Source organism: Electrophorus electricus, chromosome 19 (genome assembly GCF_041902795.1).
Source record: "Electrophorus electricus isolate QZ-2024a chromosome 19, ASM4190279v1, whole genome shotgun sequence".
NCBI lineage: Eukaryota > Metazoa > Chordata > Actinopteri > Gymnotiformes > Gymnotidae > Electrophorus > Electrophorus electricus.
In genome coordinates, this window is record NC_137515.1 from 6,837,378 (window position 1) to 6,861,243 (window position 23,866).

General features: G+C 46.6%; 1 protein-coding gene across 1 annotated transcript in view; it reads left to right on the forward strand.

Moving 5' to 3' along the window:
* The window catches only part of adamts6 (ADAM metallopeptidase with thrombospondin type 1 motif, 6), a 59,732-nt gene that overhangs the window by 7,457 nt on the left and 28,409 nt on the right, over positions 1–23,866 (forward strand). The window contains exons 8-13 of the mRNA XM_027007625.3: positions 1,553–1,698; positions 9,204–9,247; positions 12,283–12,388; positions 14,039–14,185; positions 18,830–18,971; positions 22,370–22,477. Of these exons, the coding sequence (XP_026863426.2) occupies positions 1,553–1,698; positions 9,204–9,247; positions 12,283–12,388; positions 14,039–14,185; positions 18,830–18,971; positions 22,370–22,477 (693 nt within the window). The remainder of the gene's footprint in view (positions 1–1,552; positions 1,699–9,203; positions 9,248–12,282; positions 12,389–14,038; positions 14,186–18,829; positions 18,972–22,369; positions 22,478–23,866) is intronic.

Here is a 23,866-nt window from a genome sequence, read left to right on the forward strand (position 1 = left end):
TGTCCCGGTCAACTGTATGTGCTATTATTGTGAAATGGAAACATCTAGGAGCAACAATATTTCAGTCAGGAAGCAGTAGACCAGACAAACTCGCACAGCAGGCCATCGAGTGCTGAAGCACATGCATAAATGCATTTAAATATTGCCTATGCCCTGTTGCGTCAAGAACTGGTGAGTCGGTTTTGATGGCCTAAGATCACTACGTGCAATGTCAAGCGTCAGCTGGAGTGGTGTATAGCGCGCCCCCACTGGACTGTGGAGCAGTGGAAACGTGCCCTCTGGAGTGACGAATCACACCTCCCAGTCTGGCAGTCTGATGGACTAACGTGGGTTTGGCGGCTGCTGGGAGAGCAGCCTCGAGGGACGCTCAGTGCCAGCGGTGAAGTGGGTGGAGGAGAGTTAATGGGACCTGGCTGCTGTTCAGGATTTGGGCTGCACCTCTGAGCTCTAGTGAAGGGGAATGTTCCTGCTACAGTACACAAAGACATTTCAGACTATTACATGCTTCCAGCTTTGTGGCAACGTTATTGCAGCGTGACTGTGTGCAAATTGAGGTGTGTGAAGATATGGTTTGACAAGTTTGGTGTAAAGAAACTGGTGTGGTGTGGAGACATGGGATGTCCACCAAGGTTCTATAGGTATGAAGGTCAGGTATCCATATACCTTTGGCCATATGGTGTATAGGAACTTAACAACAATGTCACTGCTTGTTCAAAATACTGCATGCAGAAGCAGTAAAGGCATTCAATACTTTGTATGGTCAAAAATACAGTACATTTTGATATATTTGGGCACGACGCCATCACACACCCATATGGTAGAATATTGCTTATCGTTTGCATTACTGCTGTTACATGATGTGGTACGATTTCACAGAAGTAATAACATAGTTATATACGGGACCTTTAATTTGAAAACTGACATGGTCATTTCAGTGACCTTTAATTTCCATTATAGTGTCCGGTACATGTGTACTAAGTATACTCAAAGGTTCTGTCTGGGTGGGTTGTGGCCTCATCCAAGCAGGCTAACCAGAGGCTATTCTAAGTAACTGGGGGGCATGTGTTACTGTGGATGACTGTTTCATATGGTTGGTCTGAATTTGACACACAGAAGCATCTTACCATATGACTACCACCACTAAAGATGAAAGCTACTCAAAAAGATATGACTAGACTTAGCCCCTGAGGGTATTCTTGTATGGTTTTTTTTTTTTACATGTCATACATAATGAGAGTACCAGGATATTTGGCTAGTGTTTTTTTTTCTACTAAAGGATCAAACATTTTTTCACAAGGTAGAAGCCAGTAAAAATATCAGACTACCTCTGAGAGGATGTGACATCAGCCAACATTCTTAAATTATCCTCATATCATTTTAAGAACTTTTTTTTCAAGTTCAGATTTAGTCAGATGGTCTTATGGCTCAAAAATTGATATTTTTTTTATACTGTTTTTCCTTTGTTTTTGAGAATGATTTTATGTCAGTTCCATATGTTAGATACCTGGATGTCTAACAAGGCAGGATCATTGAGGGTTCTTCTGTGTTGCAGCCCAACCTGGAGATCAACCACCATGCAGACAAGTCTCTGGACAGCTTCTGCAAGTGGCAGAAATCCCTTCTCTCTCATCAGGATGACGGAAACAGCATCCCGGAAAATGGCATAGCTCACCATGACAACGCCGTTCTCATCACACGGTGCGTCCTTCATATCTGGGGACATTAGTATAGCTCATCACACGGTGCGTCCTTCATATCTGGGGACATTAGTATAGCTCATCACACGGTGCGTCCTTCATATCTGGGGACATTAGTATAGCTCATCACACGGTGCGTCCTTCATATCTGGGGACATTAGTATAGCTCATCACACGGTGCGTCCTTCATATCTGGGAACATTAGTATAGCTCATCACACGGTGCGTCTTTCATATCTGGGAACATTATTATAGCTCATCACACGGTGCGTCCTTCATATCTGGGAACATTAGTATAGCTCATCACACGGTGCGTCCTTCATATCTGGGAACATTAGTATAGCTCATCACACGGTGCGTCCTTCATATCTGGGGACATTAGTATAGCTCATCACACGGTGCGTCCTTCATATCTGGGGACATTAGTATAGCTCATCACACGGTGCGTCCTTCATATCTGGGGACATTAGTATAGCTCATCACACGGTGCGTCCTTCATATCTGGGAACATTAGTATAGCTCATCACACGGTGCGTCCTTCATATCTGGGAACATTAGTATAGCTCATCACACGGTGCGTCCTTCATATCTGGGGACATTAGTATAGCTCATCACACGGTGCGTCCTTCATGTCTGGGGACATTAGTATAGCTCATCACACGGCGAGTCCTTCACGTCTGGGGACATTAGTATAGCTCATCACATGGTGCGTCCTTCATATCTGGGAACATTGGTATAGCTCATCATACGACGGGTCCTTCACATCTGGAGACATAGCTATAGCTGATCACACGTTGGGTCCTTCACGTCTGGGGACATTTGTATAGCTCATCACACGGTGGGTCCTTCATGTCTGGGGACTTTGGTATAGCTCATCATACGGCGAGTCCTTCACGTCTGGGGACATTGATATAGCTCATCACATGATGGGTCCTTCATGTCTGGGGACATTGGTTATGGTGTGATTCTGCTGTATATTTGACTGGTTCTTAGCTGAGGAAGTCTGAATCATGCAACCTCTGAATTAAGAATTGAGTTCAACTAAACAGGGAGAAAAATCTGATAAATAGATAATTAAAGTAGATAAGTAGAATTAAATACCACTTCGGCTTTTTGGTTCTACCCGCCACTTGTCATTCAGTTAAGAGCTTGTATGATTTTCATTTCTTTGTGTTACACAGGACACACTTTGTGTGTGTGTTGGGTGTGTGTGTGTGTGTGGGGGGGAGTGTTTTTAAGCCAAAAGTGCACCTTCACAGTCTCAATTAAACAAGCTCTTTGGTAAGTTTGAGGCTATACTGATGAACTGTGACATTGCATGTCTTTTCTACTTCACTTTGAGCTAAACTGAAGGGTATCATTCCCCAGGATTAAGGACAGTGATAACAGTAATGGACCAGCTGTGACTGTTATGGAACACTTAAGCAATTGTTTAACCATTACTTCATCAAGCTGACAATATCAGATTACCTTCCATGCAGAGAAACCCAGTGTTTGACCTGTATGATGTCATTTATCTGAAGGTGTCCGGACACAGCATGCAGGATTTACTTGGAGGTCTTTAAACTGCTGAGCATGCATCTGTTGCAGACATGCAAATCATTCTACAATTTATGGGATGTAACAGTGTTGTTGCAAAATACTGTCATGACCTGGAAATAGTTTTACCCTTGCACTTAGCTGTTTTGACCACATCATTTTAGGAAATTAATCATAAACATTCAACTTGTCTGTCTTTATTGATATGGAGTAAAACCTCTTTATTGACTTGAGCAAACTTTCTCCCCTGAGATTTACATTTTTCTTTTTGAACTTGCAAAGTGCCTTTGAGTACATTCTTTTTGTCCTTCCTTTAACTAGGGGTCAATGGCTTTGCCTCATCTGGGGGTAATTGGTCTTTAAGAACTGAGAAGATCTTGTTCTGCCTTGACTGAAGCTTGATGCAGTAATAATGGCCAGTGTGGTTGTTAAGAAGGAAGCAAACTAACTCCAATGTTATGGGAGGTCACCATACATTACCTGTAATATTTGTCACAAACATTATCATGGAAACATGAATAAAGTCTAGGTAATGTCTAGACATGTTTGAATACAGTTCTTTACAACAAACATTGCAGAAGCCCAAACATAAATATTTATCAGGTGGTTGTTTAACCTCAGAGACTAGTCATTAAAGTCATGATTAACTTCTGTCTCTTGACGTATGACGTTGTTGGTTGGATTAAAGTATTGACCTAGGTGTGCCACGGTGTACAACAATATGGCATAATGTATAGGTGGCTCTTTCATAATTTGTTTACATTTTCCTGAACAGATTTTGGCTTTCTAAAAGTTTCACCAAAAGAGTCAAAGCAGCCAGACACCACTGCAGCCGGAGACGCCTTCTTCATGTCTGACGCAGGTCTGCAGAAGATTTTTGTCTTTAACGTATTTCTTCAGAACAGCCTGCCAAAATAAGCGTAGCTGTAAACAGCTGGCCGCTGTGCTCCTAATTTCAGGCAAAGCAGTTTGGAGTCTGCCCAACAAACCCTAGCGCTCCTCTGAAAATGGACCAGAGTAGACCAATTCTGAACAGAGCGCGACTTTAATGCTCACCATTTCAATAATCCCTCGACCTAGCAGGAGAGTTCACATCTTACATCTGAACTAAGATGAAGAATCACTAAAGTTATGCTCTCTTGTCTTACTCAGTGCTTTGTGAATTCTTGAAGTATTATTCTCCAGGTTCCACTTATGGCTTTCGTGTGGATACGCGATGCACAATGTTTTCTTTGTTGTTGACTTTTACAGCCTCGCTGACATGTATGCTTTGGATTAACAGTTTCGCTCTGGATGAGCTACACTCGGCTTGCTTGAAACTGCACTCGAGCAAATGAGCTAAGGTTCACGTAAGAAGGCAGGGGGGCTTAGGCCAAGAAAAAGCTCATGAATTAGAGAAAGACTCCGTCTGGTGATGCTATATGTGTCTTTTTTTGTAAAGTGTTGACGCAGGGCCCAGGAATTGCTGATTAACCGCCGCGTCTGCTAAGACCATCGTGGGACCCTCACAGAGGAAGATGCACTGCTCCACATGTGATTTTTAGCAAGCGTTTATTTTAGCAACACTTCGCCTGGAAGCGCTTATGTGAGAGTATTTCTGTTATGACTAATGATACCTTGGAAGTGAGCTTTCTAAGTCAAAAAAGGCTCTCATGTCAAGACAGCTCTGTTGAGTGAACGCTCTGGCATGCTGTATGTTGTTACAGGGTCTCTCGCGAGTAGCTGTCGTAACTGATTGTAATTATTTGTGCCTGTCTGTGTGTTGAAAAGCATGCCTAGAACTTCAAGGAATTCCTGAAATGCTTTGAGGTGGTAATGATATTTTAGCATTTTTAAAGAGCCTTTCGCTTTATGCCCAGTGGTACAATTTAAAAAATAAGCCAAACTGAGCAGTTTGATGGCATGAAGATTCCAGGTCTTGTCTTGGACTTCCACCTGTGCGTCCCCTTCTCTGTCCTGAGTCTCGGCGCATTTCCAGTTCACGTGTGATGGAAAAATGTACAAATGTAAACTGTCCAGGACTCCTGGCTTGAGAGTATGCCATAGATGTGTGATGTTTTACATTTTAACATCCCACAACTAGTAACAGTAGCCAGTAACAGTTATAGATGTAGCAGTTTAGTTCAGCATTTACTAAAGTCCTTTGTAGCAACAGTCTCGCCTGTGCTTGGATGACGCATGTGTATGACTCTTTAAGTATCATTAACTGCAGTGCATAATTAACTGCATTGAATGATGGCAGAGCCCTGCCATGCAGCTGGGTTCGGACTCTTCTGGTCATGCGGTAATTTATTAGCACATGTGCGTTTATTACCCTTCTGGCTGCAAAATGCCTGGGGTGGAAGCCATGCTTTTAGTTTAGAACTACAGCAAGAGGTAAGGGAAATGAAAGTGACCAAAATCAAAAATAACTAGGCTGACCTCTCTCCAATTGTCCCTGAGGCTGGACCTCAGGCTTCTGAATGCCTCCCGTGAACAGGAGAGGGAGCGAAGGAAAGGAGATGGAGAAAAAGGGGGAAGAGAGAGAGGGAGGAAGGGAGAGAATGAAACAGTGGGAAATAGAAAGAAAGGAGATGAAGAGAGAGAAAATGAGAGCGCAAGACAGAGAAAGAAGAAAGGGGGAAAAAGACACAGAGAAACGAATTAAATTTCTGTGTCCTTGGTTTTTTAATACCTTAAGAGCTCAGATATCACTGGATTGCTCAATAACATTAAAATAAATGTATAAAATAAATGTGTTTTCAAGGCAGAGGACTTGAGTTCTTTCTTATTAGATGATCACTAAACTGTTTGCATTATTTAGACATGCAGCAATAAACTAGTGAAGTCAATTCAAATTTATTTATATAGCGCACAAAGCAGCTTTAAACAAGCCCGAGTCCAAGTCCCCAGTGAGCAAGCCCAGGGCGACAGTGGCAAGGAAAAGCTCCCTAGAGCATGAGGAAGAAACCTTGAGAGGAACCAAGACTCAAAGGGGGGGCCATCCTCCTCTGGTCGACATTTGACAGTACAATGGCAACTATAAACAATAAGGAGCAAAATAAGTAGTGAGAGAGAGATAAATAAATAAATAAATGAATGAACGAATGAACGAATGTTTATGTCTAGTCCGGTTTTCTAGAACTCCTAGTCTGGTCTTGATGGTGTGCGCGTGTCCGAAATCCATCCCACACGAGAACGTCCATAAAGGGCGACAGAGGAGTAGTTGTCTGGGGTGGAGGTGTGGTGGGCTACAGCAGGGGGCGTCAGGGGGTGGTGGGAGGAGCCATGGCAGCTGAGACGGGTTGAGGCTCAGTAACATCATGACATCAGCGGTAGGTGTTCCTCGGCAGAAAGAGAGACTAGATTATTAGGCGTGTCCAGGTATGAAGGTGTTTAAATTAGGGAACTATAATGTGCAAAGATGGACTCTGGCAGCAGAGCTAAAAGGAAAGAGCCAGAAGGAACCACAGGCACGAGGGTACCCTGGAACATCGGCTCCCCGCCGCTCTCAGTCAACAAACTTGAGTGACAAAAGAGAGGTGAAGTGACATCATCATAACATCCCAGTTTACCAGAACTCTCAATGCTCATGGACCCCCAGATCTGCACCTTGACCTATGATGGGAAGTAGTTCATAAAATGCCTGACTGTATAGATAGGTTTTCAGCCTAGCCATAAATATTGAGACTGTGTCTGAGTCTCAAACATTTACAGAAAGATTTATTCCATAGTGTGGGAGCTTTATAGGAAATGGTGACGAGAATATGATCCAAATCTTTGCAATGTTCCAGAGGTGGAGAAAGGGCTGAGCTTCAAATGAGAGACTGTGATCCATAATCACTCCAAGATCTGTAACTGTTAATGATAGAAGTACTTCTGTTTTGTCAGGATTAAGTGAGAGAAAGTTTCTCAACATCCAGTATCTGATGTCCTTTATGCATTCCTCAATAGTAGTTAGCTGATAAATGTCCTCTGGTTTGACTGAGACATATAGCTGAGTATCATCAGCGTAGCAGGGCCTGATATTTGGGTAGCAGTGCCTACACAACCTATGCAAGACTTGATATTTGGGTTTGGATTCTTGGCTATGTTGTAGGCCTATCGGATTATTTGAAGCATTTTCTTGACTGTGCTGAGACAGTACGGATCAGTAATGTTGTATATTTGATAATGAACCGTATTTCAGTCATAGTGTTACATTGAAAGAGTCGGTCAATTAGAGTCCTGGAGTATATGACCTACACTCCACATGTTGATCTAGTCACACAGTTTCATTAATTTATAACATCAAGCATATAACCATAACCTCCTGTGATGCGCAGTCTGAGATTTATATATGAGTTGGCTGTGTTTTAAGATTGATGTCATTGCTCCAAGGGAAGCAACAGTAGGATTTGGGTTCATATGTACTTTTTTGGCTGTAATATTCAAGCATAATTTTACTCTTTCCGTGGTCTCTCCAAAGCCACCTAAATAAACAAATAGGCTTCTGATGTTTAGATCAGTCTTGAAGGCAGGACGCAACACCTATTTGCACACTATGGACAAAATATTACGTTGCTACATATTGCAGTTGTGATATGCCTTGCCATACATTTAAATGCATGGCTGATCAGTTCATGTGTCGGGATATAGATAGACCTGTATTATTTTGAACAAAATGTCTAGATTTGTTTGACATATGAATGTCATGATTCATCAACATACACACAAAGCCTTTATATGAAACATCTGAAATTGGTCAGGAGGCTTACATAACAAAAGGATGGGATCTGTTCTCATTTGCATATTGCAGCCTTCTACCATATCAATATTGCAAAGGCCAGTATTGTAAAAATTAACACTGTGTTGTGAAGCCCAACATCTTTTGTAATGTAAAAATGAACAAACAATGTATTGTGAATTCTGTACTGCCAAGTCCTTGATATGAAAGATAAAGTGCTTCAATACATTCCAGATCAATCCCTGTGTCTTTGCATTCCAGATCAATCCCTGTGTCTTTGCATTCCAGATCAATCCCTGTGTCTTTGCATTCCAGATCGGTCTCTGTGTCTTTGAGTTCCAGATCAGTCGTTGTGTCTTGCTATTCCAGATCGGTCTCTGTGTCTTTGAGTTCCAGATCAGTCGTTGTGTCTTGCTATTCCAGATAAGTCCCTGTGTTTTTGAATTCCAGATCGGTCTCTGTGTCTTTGAGTTCCAGATCAGTCGTTGTGTCTTGCTATTCCAGATACGTCCCTGTGTTTTTGCATTCCAGATCGGTCTCTGTGTCTTTGCTCTGTGTTGCAGACAATGTCAAACAATCTGGCGGTCTGCCTTTGGCCTCAGCAACAGCTACAGACTGAGCTGCTCGTTGGAGGTGTTAAATGCCCCATTTGGGGAATGAGAAAATATTTGGCATTCTTTCATACAGTCCTGCCGTCAAAAACACTGGCTAATCTGACGACAAGTCCAGTCAGGGAAAGCAGACAGATTTGTATAACAAAATAAAAACGTGGCTTCAAGCGTGTAGTCCAAACAGCAGTACATTATAGTGGTTGCTGAGAGGGAATATAAAGGACTAGTGTTTGGACGTATTTTGTGGTCTTCGTGGGTTGTAACGCAGGAATTCTATTTTGTGTATAATCTGTCAGCAGACATAGATTTGATATTTAATTGCTGCGTTCCGCATTCTGATTTGACATGTATATACTGTAGGACACTTGAATGCAGTTGCAGTGATCTAAAGGGGATCAACAGTCTGACTTATGGTCTTGTAAATCATTAGTATAAGTACTGAGATGGGAAAGTAGTCTTGTTATAAATTATCTTGTTGATTTTATTTTCAATTTATAATATTGAATTTTATAGATTGTGCATTTGTGGCAGTTATTAAAATGTGGTGAAACCATGCATAACCTTCCGCTAAAGATGAATTTCCACTGCAGGCATGGGATTAAAAAGTACACCATCGATTGTTATCCTAATGGAACCTGTGCTTTCTTTCCAGGTACGACATCTGCACCTACAAAAACAAGCCCTGCGGTACTCTTGGTGAGTGGCTGGAATCTGTACTTATTTCTCTAAGACTTTGCTCCTGTTGTGTTCTCCTGACCAATATTTCTGACACTTTTACTGAAAGAAGGCTGTATTGTGCATGCTGTACACTTGACACCGTTTTAGGGGTGAATGAGGAAGGGGTCTGGGACCTGCAGTGGGTCTGCTGTGGGTCTGCTCTGGATCTTTTGGGGGTCTGCAGTGGGTCTGTCGGGGGTCTGCTGGCTCTCTGCTGGGGGTCTGTTGAGGGTCTGTCGGGGGTCTGCTGCGGGTTTGTCGGGGGTCTGCTGGCACTCTGCTGTGGGTCTGCTGTGGGTCTGTCTGGGGTCTGCTGTGGGTCTGCTGCCCTGGCTGGGCTTAGACGGCAAGCCCAAATGCGGCAGCCCAGCTTTCTTGCTCTACACACTCGGTCTGGTTCTCCTCCAAACATTGGCCCTGCCTTCCACTTCCAGACAGAGGTGTTTACCCCTCCTGAGGGGGAGAGAGAGGCGACAAGGGAAAATAAAATAGAAAATAAAACAAAGTCAGACACATATAGGAGGAGGCTGAATTTATGCAGGAGGAAGCCAAGGTGAGCTGGAGGGAGACAGAGAGGCGGGGCGAGAGGGCAGGAGATACGGAGCCTTTTCTTCTCACGAAAATGGCCTGCAAGGAGCGTCAAAGCCCCATCTTATCTCTTCTAGGCCCCTTCAGGCACAACTGTATATCTTAGGAGTAATATGGTGACTTCAGGGGTGGTTTGACAGATTGACCGCATTCGTCACATTCCCCCAGTCTCCTTAATTGCCTTGGCATCTGCTTGGCTTCCTCACCACAACATTCCCCCCTCCCACCAGCCCCTCCCACTGTTCCCAGGCCCTCCCTTGCACCTCCTGCACCCCCTCCACCACTCCACCTAAAGGGATCACCATCCAGGGTCAACGGTGTTACCCTCTGGGGGTTGCAGGGTAATGGCAGAGGGGAAATAATACCCCTACCACCCTCCGCTTAGAGAAACGAGCCCCGACAACAGCTCTTTCAAGTCAGCCAGAAATGCAGTCAGCTCCTGTGGGTATCCGGACACTTCTTTGCTTCGTCTCTGGTTTCCCCCTCCTGCCTCTAGCTGAGGTTCAGTCCTCTTTGATTTGTGGGTTTGCTATTGTCCAGCCCACTGAAAGGAAAGAGGATAGATTGGGGAGAGGTTCCCTGTTGGAGCTGGTTTGTGCTGAACAATATCGCTAATACCACCCCCCGCCAACACCCACGTACACACCTACCCACCCAACCCACCCACACCACACACACCATACACAAACACACACCATACACAAAAACACGCGCACACACCACACGCGCACACGTGCACACACCAAACACCCTCACACAAACCACACACTCCACACACCCTCACACACACCACACACACCATACACAAAAACGCGCACACGTGCACACACCACACACCCTCACACACACCACACACCCTCACACATACCACACACACTCTCACATACACCACACACACACACACACACACCTACACACACACCACACACAGCCCTCTCATCTCCACCATCTCTAGTTCATGCCCAATATCTCTGGTGGCCTTTTCACTCCCGGTCACTCTGTGACCTTTTCAGGTCCTGGCGTTGAGCTCACTGCTAAATTAAAAGGACTCACATAAAAGAACTCTCACAAAGGGATTAGGGGGCCTCTAGGTAGCAGAATAAGCCAGCAAGCATGTATTTGATCTACCTTCAAGGCTTAGTCCATGGTTCAGCACGGCCCCCTCAACTAGCCTATGAGCGGCATTTCCACTTCCCACACACCTGTAGATGTAATCTGGGGAGAAATGCTCTCCATTCCCAGAATGACAAGAAAAGGAGTGGAGAGGAGGAGACGTCTGACACACCTGGACTTTGGAGGAGCTCCCAACCCCCACCACACACACACACACACACACACACACACACACGGACACACTTCAAGGCTGTGGGATGAGAAGATCCTTAGTGAGCCAAGTGCAGAGCTTCAGTCTCTCCACATAAAACTAATCAGAGTGCCATCTAACTCTAGCACAAACATGTACACATATACACATACACACAGATACACACACACACACACACACACACACACACACACACACACACACACACACACTTTCTATTCTCTCTCTCACTCTCAAACATGCATGCACACTCTATCTCGTCTTCTGTCCCATATGCATACATACGCACACACATGCACACACACACACACACACCACACACACACATATATTGGGCTCTGCATGCCAGTGTGGTCTTGTTTGAGCCGTATACTATGAGAAGGAAATAAAACCAGAAGGAAGATTTACTGTTTCCTTCATTCCACCAACACTAAAAAATGGGTTTTGTTCATGAAAAGAACAGAAGAGCAAAACACAAGGTTTCTGAAAAAGACCTCTGTTCAAAGTTGCTGATTCACGATTTGCTCGGACGAATGTACTGTCAGTACATCTCTGTCATTACTCTTTCACCTGCCTTGTCTAATTCCATAAAGTCGATTTGTAAAACACAAAAATACAAGTTAAAAAGGTTTGTATCTCTGCATTGTCAGTTTTGAAATGGTTAAAGTATCTGGGGGTGGCAATGTTATCTCTGGCTTGCAGTTCTAGGTGGTCCCTTGTTACCAGAAGTAGATTGTGTGCGCTTGTGTGTGTGCGCGCACGTATGTGTGTGTGTGTGTGTGTGTGTGTGTGTGTGTGTGTGTGTGTGTGTGTGTGTGTGTGTGTGTGTGTGTGTGTAAATCTGACCCCTTGTTTAGATATTTTCCAGCTTCAACCTCATTTGCATAGAAGGCATCGTCTAGCCACCAACACGGCTGCCCATGGGCAGCTGCTGGAGTGGTAATGCCCTCTGACCTGTCCACCTGCCCGTTGCCCAAATCAGGCGACAAACCTGCCCTTTATCCTAATGGAGTGCCACACCTTGACCTGACCCCACGTTTGTTGATCTGGGTTTGTGTATGTGCGTGCATGTGTGGGCATGTGTGTGCTTGTGTGTGGCCAGGCTTAGCGTCAGTAGCTGGAATGTGTGAACCAGAACGGAGTTGCAGCATTAATGAAGATATAGGCCTGGGTTCTGCTTTCACCATCGCACACGAGATCGGGCACAAGTGAGTGAAGGTGTTCCCGTTGACACACACACACACAAACACACAAATATGCACATGCATGCATATGAGTGAAGGTGTCCCCTCTGACACAGACACACTTGCATTCACACACGCTCACACACTTTCATCGCTGGGAATCATATCAGTCACTTTGGAGTATTTACAGGGCTCACTGAACCCCTCAAATGAAAGTCTTTTTAAAAATTTGACTGAATATAACGTTGCACAGTTTTTCAATTTGATTTTTACATCTGCACTGCCTCCTCATGAGTACTCAGCAGTCTTCAGAGTCTTCGCAGTCCTTTGTGTTGGTGGTGAATGTTGTTCATGATTTGGTCAAGGTTGTGTTTGAGCCCATGAGGCACACAAACCCCTCGTTAGTCCTCTCAGGATGCCTCCACCACCCGCGGGTCTTTCCCTAAAATATGTTTCATGGTGGTCACACAATTCTCCAGATTCTCTTATCCCTTGAGAGCTAGTAGATGCTAAATATATCATCATTTGTTCCTCAGGGCCTGAGTTTAGCTGTGTGACTGTGAGTGCATATTTCGACATATGCAAATGGTGCTCTGTAAGAAACAAACAAACAAACCAAAGCTGGCCCTTAGTTGGTCTCCTGCTGTGTGCTTGGAGAAAATGCCAGCGATGTGTCAGTCTGTGTGGGCCTCGGGCCAACCTCAGACATGGCAAGCTGCTCTTCGGTCTGCTCCTCTGGGGTGGGGGTGGGGGGCAGTTGTAAAAATAGTCCCAGCTTTGTTGAGGGGAAGAAAGGGCCTAAAATGAAGGCTTCTCCTGAGCCGATTTAGATCCAGAGAAGAGTAAAACGTCATAAACGTGTGAGCTTTAGAAAAACAAAGAAGACTTGTGTAATGTGGTTTGGTTTGCTATATGCATTAGACCTGATTTGTGCTTTTGGACAGACCCCGGTTAAGGGGAAAAAGAAAAAGCGAAAAATTTAAGATTTCTTGGGTAAGGTAATCTTATATTTTTTGTTATAGGGTATTCAGACAGAAGATATGTAAGAAGAAGAAAAAGCTTCAATAAAATTGTGACTTTGCAGTATTCTAATGTGGCTGAATGCTTGAGCAGCAACCATGAGCAGGCAGAGGGTGGTGTAGAGTAGGTAGAAGGGGCGTAGACGCTCTCCTGAGCAGAGAGAGCGGGGCGTAGAAGCTCCCATGAGCAGGTAGAGGAGGGGGAGTGTAAAAACCCCCGTGCCAGGCCGTGGCGTGTAGCAGGTCCCGGCAGGTCATGGCCATTCCACCTCTGGTCCCCTCACAGGGTCTTGGGAGCCCTGACTGAGCTCTGTCCAAACATGCAATTATTGATTGACAAGCAGGCATCAGAGTGGTGATTAGGACTTTCTCGTTCTTTAAGAGCTCCAGACAGCTCCTGACCTTTGGCCCCAGCAGCCTAGGCATACATCTGTTTCAGAGGCAGAAAAGCTCTTTCTTTACAACCTAGCCAAGGGAGACGGATTCGCACCACCGCTTTGACATCCTGCAGCCATACGGAGTTGTCCGAGCTTGTCGTCACTTAGAAGGGAAAGGAGGATGGGTGAGAGTGGGGTGGCAGCATATTGATGAGAGCTCTGATTGGTGAGTGGGCCAGACTTTTGACCCCGCCCTTTCCACGTTGCGTTCCTGACAGCTTTGGAATGAACCATGATGGCATCGGGAACACGTGCGGCACGAAGGGCCACGAGACAGCCAAACTGATGGCAGCGCACATCACCGCCAACACCAACCCCTTCTCCTGGTCCACCTGCAGCAAGGACTACATCACCAGCTTCCTGGAGTAAGTTCAAGAATCATTCTCTGGAAGAAACTAGCAAACTGTGTATGACACTGGGAGCACATGCTAAGAGCTGGGATTGTATTCAAAGAGGGTTATGAAGTTTTGGTTGGCCTAGACAGCCACTGTTTGATGTCATATGTAATGTCAGGGATTTTGGGGCGGGTGGGGATTGAAGAAGAGCTATAAAAGGCATCCGCAGTCGTTGCTATGAAGGTACAGAGCTCAGCCATCTATATAGAGTTTTTAAACAACTGTCTGTTGATCCAGAACTGGTGACATTGTAAAAGTCCTACCTTAGCAGCTTTTTAGCATTTTGTTCTTTTTCCCACGCTGCTAACTGCTGTGCTAGCCCATAGTGTACACTACCTGCTAGTGGACGTGCTAGCCCATAGTGTACACTACCTGCTAGTGGACGTGCTAGCCCATAGTGTACACTACCTGCTAGTGGAAGTGTAAGCCCACAGTACACACTACCTGCTAGTGGAAGTGTAAGCCCACACTTTACACTACCTGCTAGTGGAAGTGTAAGCCCACACTTTACACTACCTGCTAGTGGAAGTGTAAGCCCACACTTTACACTACCTGCTAGTGGACGTGCTAGCCCACACTATACACTACCTGCTAGTGGACGTGCTAGCCCACAGTACACACTACCTGCTAGTGGAAGTACTAGCCCACAGTACACACTACCTGCTAGTGGAAGTGTAAGCCCACACTTTACACTACCTGCTAGTGGACGTGCTAGCCCACACTTTACACTACCTGCTAGTGGACGTGCTAGCCCACACTTTACACTACCTGCTAGTGGACGTGCTAGCCCAGACTATACACTACCTGCTAGTGGACGTGCTAGCCCACACTATACACTACCTGCTAGTGGACGTGCTAGCCCAGACTATACACTACCTGCTAGTGGACGTGCTAGCCCACACTTTACACTACCTGCTAGTGGACGTGCTAGCCCACACTATACACTACCTGCTAGTGGACGTGCTAGCCCACACTTTACACTACCTGCTAGTGGAAGTGTAAGCCCAGACTATACACTACCTGCTAGTGGACGTGCTAGCCCACACTTTACACTACCTGCTAGTGGACGTGCTAGCCCAGACTATACACTACCTGCTAGTGGACGTGCTAGCCCAGACTATACACTACCTGCTAGTGGACGTGCTAGCCCACACTTTACACTACCTGCTAGTGGACGTGCTAGCCCACACTATACACTACCTGCTAGTGGAAGTGTAAGCCCAGACTATACACTACCTGCTAGTGGACGTGCTAGCCCACACTTTACACTACCTGCTAGTGGACGTGCTAGCCCAGACTATACACTACCTGCTAGTGGACGTGCTAGCCCAGACTATACACTACCTGCTAGTGGACGTGCTAGCCCACACTATACACTACCTGCTAGTGGACGTGCTAGCCCAGACTATACACTACCTGCTGTGCATAACAAAGGGTTGGAAGCTGGAAAGAAAGGTGGTAGTTATGGTTGTCAGACGGAGTTTCCTATTCAGTGACCTCATGGAAGAAGCTTAGCTACACTGCCATTGTTGGCAATAAAAACTCAAGCTCTAATGTCAACTTCCCACACAGCCACAAACAGCGAGCTGTTCCCGCTTGGTTTTGGGACACGTTTGTTGTTCAGTCAAACCATATTATATGTGACTGTTTCAGACAACTGCTATGGATTGTCTTTTTTGTTGTCGTTTTTGTTGAACTGAAAGAACTATTAATGGCTTTCCACTGATTTTGTACTAGGTCAAAACTCTGGCAGTGCATTTTGCAGTTGTTTGTATTTTTATCATCCATTATCCCAGCACCTCCTTCTGCTCCCTTACTCACTCTCTCCCACCATTCCCTCACTCTACTTTCTCTCTCACTCCCTCCCCCTGCTCCCTCACTCTCTCACTCCCTCCCCCTACTCCCTCACTCTCTCACTCCCTCCCCCTGCTCCCTCACTCTCTCACTCCCTCCCCCTACTCCCTCACTCTCTCACTCCCTCCCCCTACTCCCTCACTCTCTCACTCCCTTCCCCTGCTCCCTCACTCTCTCACTCCCTTCCCCTGCTCCCTCACTCTCTCACTCCCTTCCCCTGCTCCCTCACTCTCTCACTCCCTTCCCCTGCTCCCTCACTCTGTCACTCCCTCCCCCTGCTCCCTCACTCTCTCCCTCCCTCCCCCTGCTCCCTCACTCTCTCCCTCCCTCCCCCTGCTCCCTCACTCTCTCCCTCCCTCCCCCTGCTCCCTCACTCTCTCCCTCCCTCCCCCTGCTCCCTCACTCTCTCACTCCCTCCCCCTGCTCCCTCACTCTCTCACTCCCTTCCCCTGCTCCCTCACTCTCTCCCTCCCTCCCCCTACTCCCTCACTCTCTCCCTCCCTCCCCCTGCTCCCTCACTCTCTCACTCCCTTCCCCTGCTCCCTCACTCTCACTCCCTCCCCCTACTCCCTCACTCTCTCCCTCCCTCCCCCTGCTCCCTCACTCTCTCACTCCCTTCCCCTACTCCCTCACTCTCTCCCTCCCTTCCCCTGCTCCCTCACTCTCTCACTCCCTCCCCCTACTCCCTCACTCTCTCACTCCCTTCCCCTGCTCCCTCACTCTCTCACTCCCTTCCCCTGCTCCCTCACTCTCTCACTCCCTCCCCCTGCTCCCTCACTCTCTCACTCCCTCCCTCTACTCCCTCACTCTCTCCCTCCCTCCCCCTGCTCCCTCACTCTCTCACTCCCTCCCCCTGCTCCCTCACTCTCTCACTCCCTCCCCCTACTCCCTCACTCTCTCACTCCCTCCCCCTGCTCCGTTACTCACTCACTCTCTCCTGCCATTCCCTCACTCTGTTCCCTAACTCACTTCCTTCCTTTCCAACTTTTTCCACCCTCCCTCTCCTCCCTCACTTCCCAACGCTGCTCCCTCCCTCACTCTTTGTCCATCAGATTTCGGAAGTTGTTTCTTCCTGCCAAGTTGACAGCTTTGCTTGTGGAGCTGGCCTGTGTTCAGCGCATTTGCTTTATCAGCTCATGTTGCTTGCATTAGAGGGAGTCGTATTCAAGAAACAGTTTATCCTACTATGGATAAGGTTTCCTCGTAGCTCAGTGTTTACCATCTTCATTATTGTGCAAAAGCAAACAGACGCATGCTTGAAATGGAATGAAAGCCTTCCTACAGCACATTTTGGATTTATTGTGTACTTTCCGAGACATTCGTGTAATTTATTTTTGTCTAAAACCAGTGGACAGTTATAGTTCAAGTCTATTTGCATTGCACAAGATATCCACTGACTGAAGTCAGCCATGTCTCAAATGGGAGGAAGTTTTGTTGACATGTCAGATAATCACTCCTATTTTTAAAATGACTATTCTGCCTTCCTCTGAAGTAATAAACAGAGATCTGTAATGGTCCATCAGCACTCTGAGGGGGTGGGGTAAGGCTCGTCTTCCTCCCAGCAGAGGGGATCTTGTGAAAGCCAAAGAAAAGGATTATTCCACCAAACATCGACGACAAAAAAAGGAAAATTGAAGGAATGTAACTGAATACAGCACTGGTTGTTCCCTCCAGGGCAAAAGCTTGTATTTCTTTCTTTTCCAATGTATTTGGTTTAGTTTTCAATTAGATTAGACTTCCAATATTTTGGTGGGAAGCTGGAGATCCTTGTTTCAGCTAATGCTTCCTCTAGCATGCTGAACAGAAACCAGATCTCTGTGCTTGTGGTGGAGTTTTTTTGCTGTCAAATTCTGCTTCTTGGATTTCCTTAATGCATGCTCCAGTTGCCTGTGGGGTTTCTCCTACCTTGTCAACGTATGCATTCCTGCAGAGGTAAGCTCTGCTTTTTGGTAAGGGGAAAGCTGGTCATAGATTTTCAGGAAACCCTACCCATTCTGGCCTGGACTCGCCGTTGGAGAGCTCTGCACTCCCTGTGAGGGAAGAGGTGGGAGCTGTAGCCGAGATAATAATCAGCTGCTTCATCGTCAGGGGCAAATGGTCTGGTTGTGCGGGGCAGACGTGTCTGAGATGTCTGCTCCCGGTTCGAGCAGAATGCTGTCCATCGAGGGATGCGAGGAACAGAATACACTCTCTATCCAAACCCAGAATAATCCCATCCCAGCAAAACCAGGCCTCCTGGCCTTCTCTTCCTCCAAGCTTGATCTTACTGCTGTGCCTGTGTATCGTACCGGCAATCACACCATCTCGCCCCCCATATCTGAGTTTCATGGAGTGTCCATATTTCTGTCTGACTTAACAGACTAAACATGGCTTTTCCACTGGCCACGTGACCCTTGGTCTCTCCAGGGGCTTTTCTTCTGCCTCCTCTCCCTCCCTTTCATCACTTTACTGGTGCTTCAAAGGATTCCATAGGAGGCCAAGAGCACCATATAAGTCCAGATCTCTGTTTTAAGAATGCTGTCTGTCATTCTTCTTTCTTGTCCTCCTGTTTCCTCTCCCTCCCAACCCCCACTCCACCCCCCCCCCCCAATCTCTTTTTGTATTCTGCATATTAATTGCATTTACAAAACAATTTACAAAAAATAGGCGTATATGTTTTAAGTGAAATTATCCTGGTGTCCTTAAGCCATTGGAGGCGGGGCATGCAGTGCAGAAGAGCCAATCCTATTGCAGGTTTGTTGTTTTGTTTTTTTTCGACAGCTCAGGTCGGGGGACGTGTCTGGACAATGAACCTCTGAAACGAGACTTCCTGTACCCCACAGTGGCTCCGGGGCAGGTGTACGACGCAGATGAGCAGTGTCGCTTCCAGTACGGTGCCTCCTCCAGACAGTGCAAATATGGGGTAAGGAGAACACACACTCAGTCATGCTCTGGGAACATGGGTGGTCACATAGTGTGGTCACATGGTGCGAGACTGCTGTATAACCTGGCCTTTCTAGGCTCTTGCCGCATAGTGTTGGTTATTGCACACCCAGACCAGCAAACATGGAGAACGTCCCTGGCAGACCTCTCATTGGTGTGTATAAGTATGAAGGTCATACAGAAGACATCAGTATTCCCCAAGTTCAGAGCCAAAGGGTCAAAAATCACATATTTTTCTTGGTTCTAACAAACTTCGTTCAACTCACTGGGCACTTTAGAAGCAGTTTCGACAGCTTCAGAAAAACGCACAGATTCAGTTTAGACAGTTTAGGAAAAACACAGATTTTTTGAGCTGCAAAGCCATTAACATGTGCAATATGGAGACCCTTGGGGTTAAATGTGAGGAACAGCTCTGTGACTGCCAAACACAGAATAATGACCCTTCATTATGACCCCCCAAGAAACTGTGCAAGAAAACGTAACACTGAGACTGGAGCAATAGTCAGCAGTTCCATATGTAGCCAATAGCCACACGACTTCTGTCTGGCCACAGAAATGCTTGGTATTTCATAGTAAAATATTTGGTCCCATGATCAAATCTGCATGAGAATCTCACCATGATGTTTCAGTACAATGGCCCTTTTCATTAAGTAGCACACATGAAGAAAACATACGGGGCACCACAAGGACAAATCATTTCAGACTTTTTTTAAAAACTCCTTTTCTGCTCTGTCTGTAGGTTTAATTTGTGGTGTATGTGTGTGTGTGTGTGTGTGTGTCTGTGTGTGTGTGTGTGTGTGTGTGTGTGTGTGTGTGTGTGTGTATACAGTATATAGTATTTCAAGGGTTTTTTATGACAAAGGATGATTCAAAGCGCTTTGGACACTGGGTAGAAGGCTGACGGGTAAAGTGCTCAGAAGAGCCGTGCCCGAGGTCAGGTTATTATTTTTCTCACTGACACCGAAGCAGCTGGCCAGAGGGATGTGATGTGTTCTACAGGCCTGCCAGCAGCACTGCTGAGTGCAAAATGTGTTTTTTCCATGACAAACAAAAAAAAAAAAAGGGGGATTAGATGAAAGGAGCTGAAGGCCCTTGTAAAGATATATCATATGTCTATGTTGGTATTGGTGCAAATGTCCCTACTGTCCTCAGAACAGCTGTTGCCATATCTCTGACACAGCCATTCTTTAGCATGTCTATACTCCTGCTGAAATGAACTGTGAGAGAACAGGAGTTGAGGTCTAACTCTGATGATATTCTTTATCTCGCCAGGATTAGAGTAGGGATTGGCATGTGGAGATTTCCTCATAGGGGATCAAACGGCAGTGTGGACATTTTTAGTAATTGTTTTAATAGCATGTGGGGCAGCTATTTTTTACTCTGTAGCTATTTGTTGTCTTTCACACACACATCTTCACACGTTTCAGGTAGAGCCAAATCAGGGTTTGGCACTAAGCCTACATAATCCTTAACCTTGGAATGATGAGGATTTTCTCCAAAGAACAACATGCTTAGGTAAATAAACCGAATCCACAGAAAAAGGAGAGGTGAGACACCAGAAGACGGAATGAATAGTACGGGAGACTATTTGGTTGGGTATGGATATGTGGCTATTCCAGCTAGAACTAGAAGAGACTATAGAGATCACATTTGTTGAGAGAGATAACTAACAGCAGACACTAGTGAGTGAAAGAGATGATCCTGTGATTTTCCTATTCAGCTCATAACTGTGGTGTAGGTCAGAATGAAAGACATTTGAAAATAAGAGGGGACCAGTATTCCCCTGCACTCCATTTTGTTACAGCATGTAATGTTTGGGGATTCTGACAATCTCATGTTTTCTGATCAGCCATCTGCTTAACACAAGCCTTCAGAAAATTGCAAGCACATGGATGGAGCAGGATTTGGTGTGGGAATGCTACACATTTCTGCAGAATCGTGCTGGAAGCAGCCCTTAGAAGAACATTCAAACTGCAGAGCTACGTAACAGCACTGGCACTGTTACGTTTGAATTGCAGAGCTACGTAACAGCACTGGCACTGTTACGTTTGAACTGCAGAGCTACGTAACAGCACTGGCACTGTTACTTTTGAACTGCAGAGCTACGTAACAGCACTGGCACTGTTACGTTTGAACTGCAGAGCTACGTAACAGCACTGGCACTGTTACGTTTGAACTGCAGAGCTACGTAACAGCACTGGCACTGTTACGTTTGAACTGCAGAACTACGTAACAGCACTGGCACTGTTACGTTTGAACTGCAGAGCTCCGTAACAGCACTGGCACTGTTACGTTTGAACTGCAGAGCTACGTAACAGCACTGGCACTGTTACGTTTGAACTGCAGAGCTACGTAACAGCACTGGCACTGTTACGTTTGAACTGCAGAGCTCCGTAACAGCACTGGCACTGCTGTGCACAGGCACGTTCTAGTTGTCATGCTTTTGTGCTAGTCTGTGTCCTGCTGTGCCAGTTCTGAAGTTGGGAAAGTAGAGAATATCAAATATATGCAACAATAACCCTCTAATCAGTGAAGCAACTTTGATATCAAAGCCTTTGAGGACGCTTTGATATCCTCGGCCATCCTGGATGCAGCGGAACGGTCCTTGTCCTTGAACTGTCCCACCTCCCAGGTGCCCTGGCTTCACACACCAGGAGCTCTAAGTGGGGTGCCAGCAGGCGATGCCAATCATAGATACCCACAGACACAAGCTGTAAGGCAGTTTCCACTTTATTTCACATGGTTGTTCAGCTAGGACCACTGGTGTATACTTAGCATGCTGTGCTATAAGTCTTAGGCCTGGTCCTTTCATATATGCAGCTGTTCTGGATATCCTGTGCCATCATAAGCCCTAAGGTGTTGTCCGGGACATGTTGAAGGAACATTAAATCAAAAGTCGTGCAGGACCATCACTGTGAAACACGTGTAGGACTGTTGCCATGACTCACGTGTAGGACTGTTGCCATGACTCACGTGTAGGACCGTGATGCACGTTTGCACTCAGGAAGCTGCTGCTGATCTCAGCCGTCTCTCTTGGGGCGCGTGGCACGCAGAGTTCCGCTAGATTTCACGAGACGGGGCTGAAAGTGAGGTGGCTTGTTTACAAATGCAAAAGAGACACACAGGTCTTGTTATGTCTGCAGTCCAATTAGTGTTGCTTGTCATTGCTTGAAGTTTTCGTTTGTGGAGCACATATCATCTTGTCTTTTGTGCTCCCAAATTCTGCAATTTGGTCCTCATTGACCAAAATTTTTTTTGAAGGTACAAATGCTAAAACTGGAGTTGTACTGCAACAAGATTTTGGTGTGATTTTTATCAGACTGTTTTCCTCTGTGGTGTGATATATTCTGACCAACTTGCTTTTGGCTTCTTTCCTAGGAAGTGTGTAGAGAACTCTGGTGCCTTAGCAAAAGTAATCGTTGTGTTACCAACAGTATCCCAGCAGCAGAGGGGACCCTCTGCCAGACAGGCAGCATCGAGAAGGGGGTAAGTCGGCTTCCACAGACAGAAATCAGCACCACTAACTTTATTCTATCAATTTATATTATACAGGTAAACTGCAGGCAGCTCAAAATGCAAGGTGCTTCAACAAACACGACTTTTTCCCATGACTTCCTGTTTCCGCAGCCCACCGCAGATAAAATCGTCATTTGCTTAAAGCTAACAGACCACAATACTGACTTCCTTTCATTTTTAACAGTGCTCATGAGCAGTGGTAGCTCAGTGGTGAAGGTATTTGACTTGTTGCTGGTTCAAGCTCCTCAAGTTGTACTCAGTCATAATTGTAAGTTGCTTTGGATAAAAGTGTCAGCTAAATGCCATAAATGTAAATAAATATAAAATGTAAAGCTTGGTCTTGCCCAAGCCACTCTCATCTAGGCTTGTGGGAAATGCCCTGTGGGCCCCGCAGGTGGGGTGTTAGGGTTGTGGCATTGTACACCTCTCAGTGTGCCTGGTCTGTGGATAAGACCACAGGAATTTCCTGTGGATGAGGAACATCATCCCTGTTGCCCCTGAACAGTGGCTTTGACAGTGAACAATAGGAGAGGGCCACATGCTGTCACCCAGTTTTACTGCTGCCTCGAGGGAGCCATTCAGCACCGGGCCCAGGGCCAGGGGCACACAGTGTCACCCAGCGTTACCGATGCCTCGCTGGAGCACCGGGCCCAGGGCCAGGGGCACACAGTGTCACCCAGTGTCACCCAGCGTTACCGATGCTTCGCTGGAGCACCGGGCCCAGGGCCAGGGGCACACAGTGTCACCCAGCGTTACCGATGCCTCGCTGGAGCACCGGGCCCAGGGCCAGGGGCACACAGTGTCACCCAGCGTTACCGATGCCTCGCTGGAGCACCGGGCCCAGGGCCAGGGGCACACAGTGTCACCCAGCCTTACCGATGCCTCGCTGGAGCACCGGGCCCAGGGCCAGGGGCACACAGTGTCACCCAGCGTTACCGATGCCTCGCTGGAGCACCGGGCCCAGGGCCAGGGGCACACAGTGTCACCCAGCGTTACCGATGCCTCGCTGGAGCACCGGGCCCAGGGCCAGGGGCACACAGTGTCACCCAGCGTTACCGATGCCTCGCTGGAGCACCGGGCCCAGGGCCAGGGGCACACAGTGTCACACAGTGTCACCCAGCGTTACCGATGCCTCGCTGGAGCACCGGGCCCAGGGCCAGGGGCACACAGTGTCACCCAGCGTTACCGATGCCTCGCTGGAGCACCGGGCCCAGGGCCAGGGGCACACAGTGTCACACAGTGTCACCCAGCGTTACCGATGCCTCGCTGGAGCACCGGGCCCAGGGCCATCCTCCCTGTCTGCCTGCAGGGCCAGCAGTTTTTTGGTTTTTTTCCAGCCAAACTTGTGTCTGCTCCTGG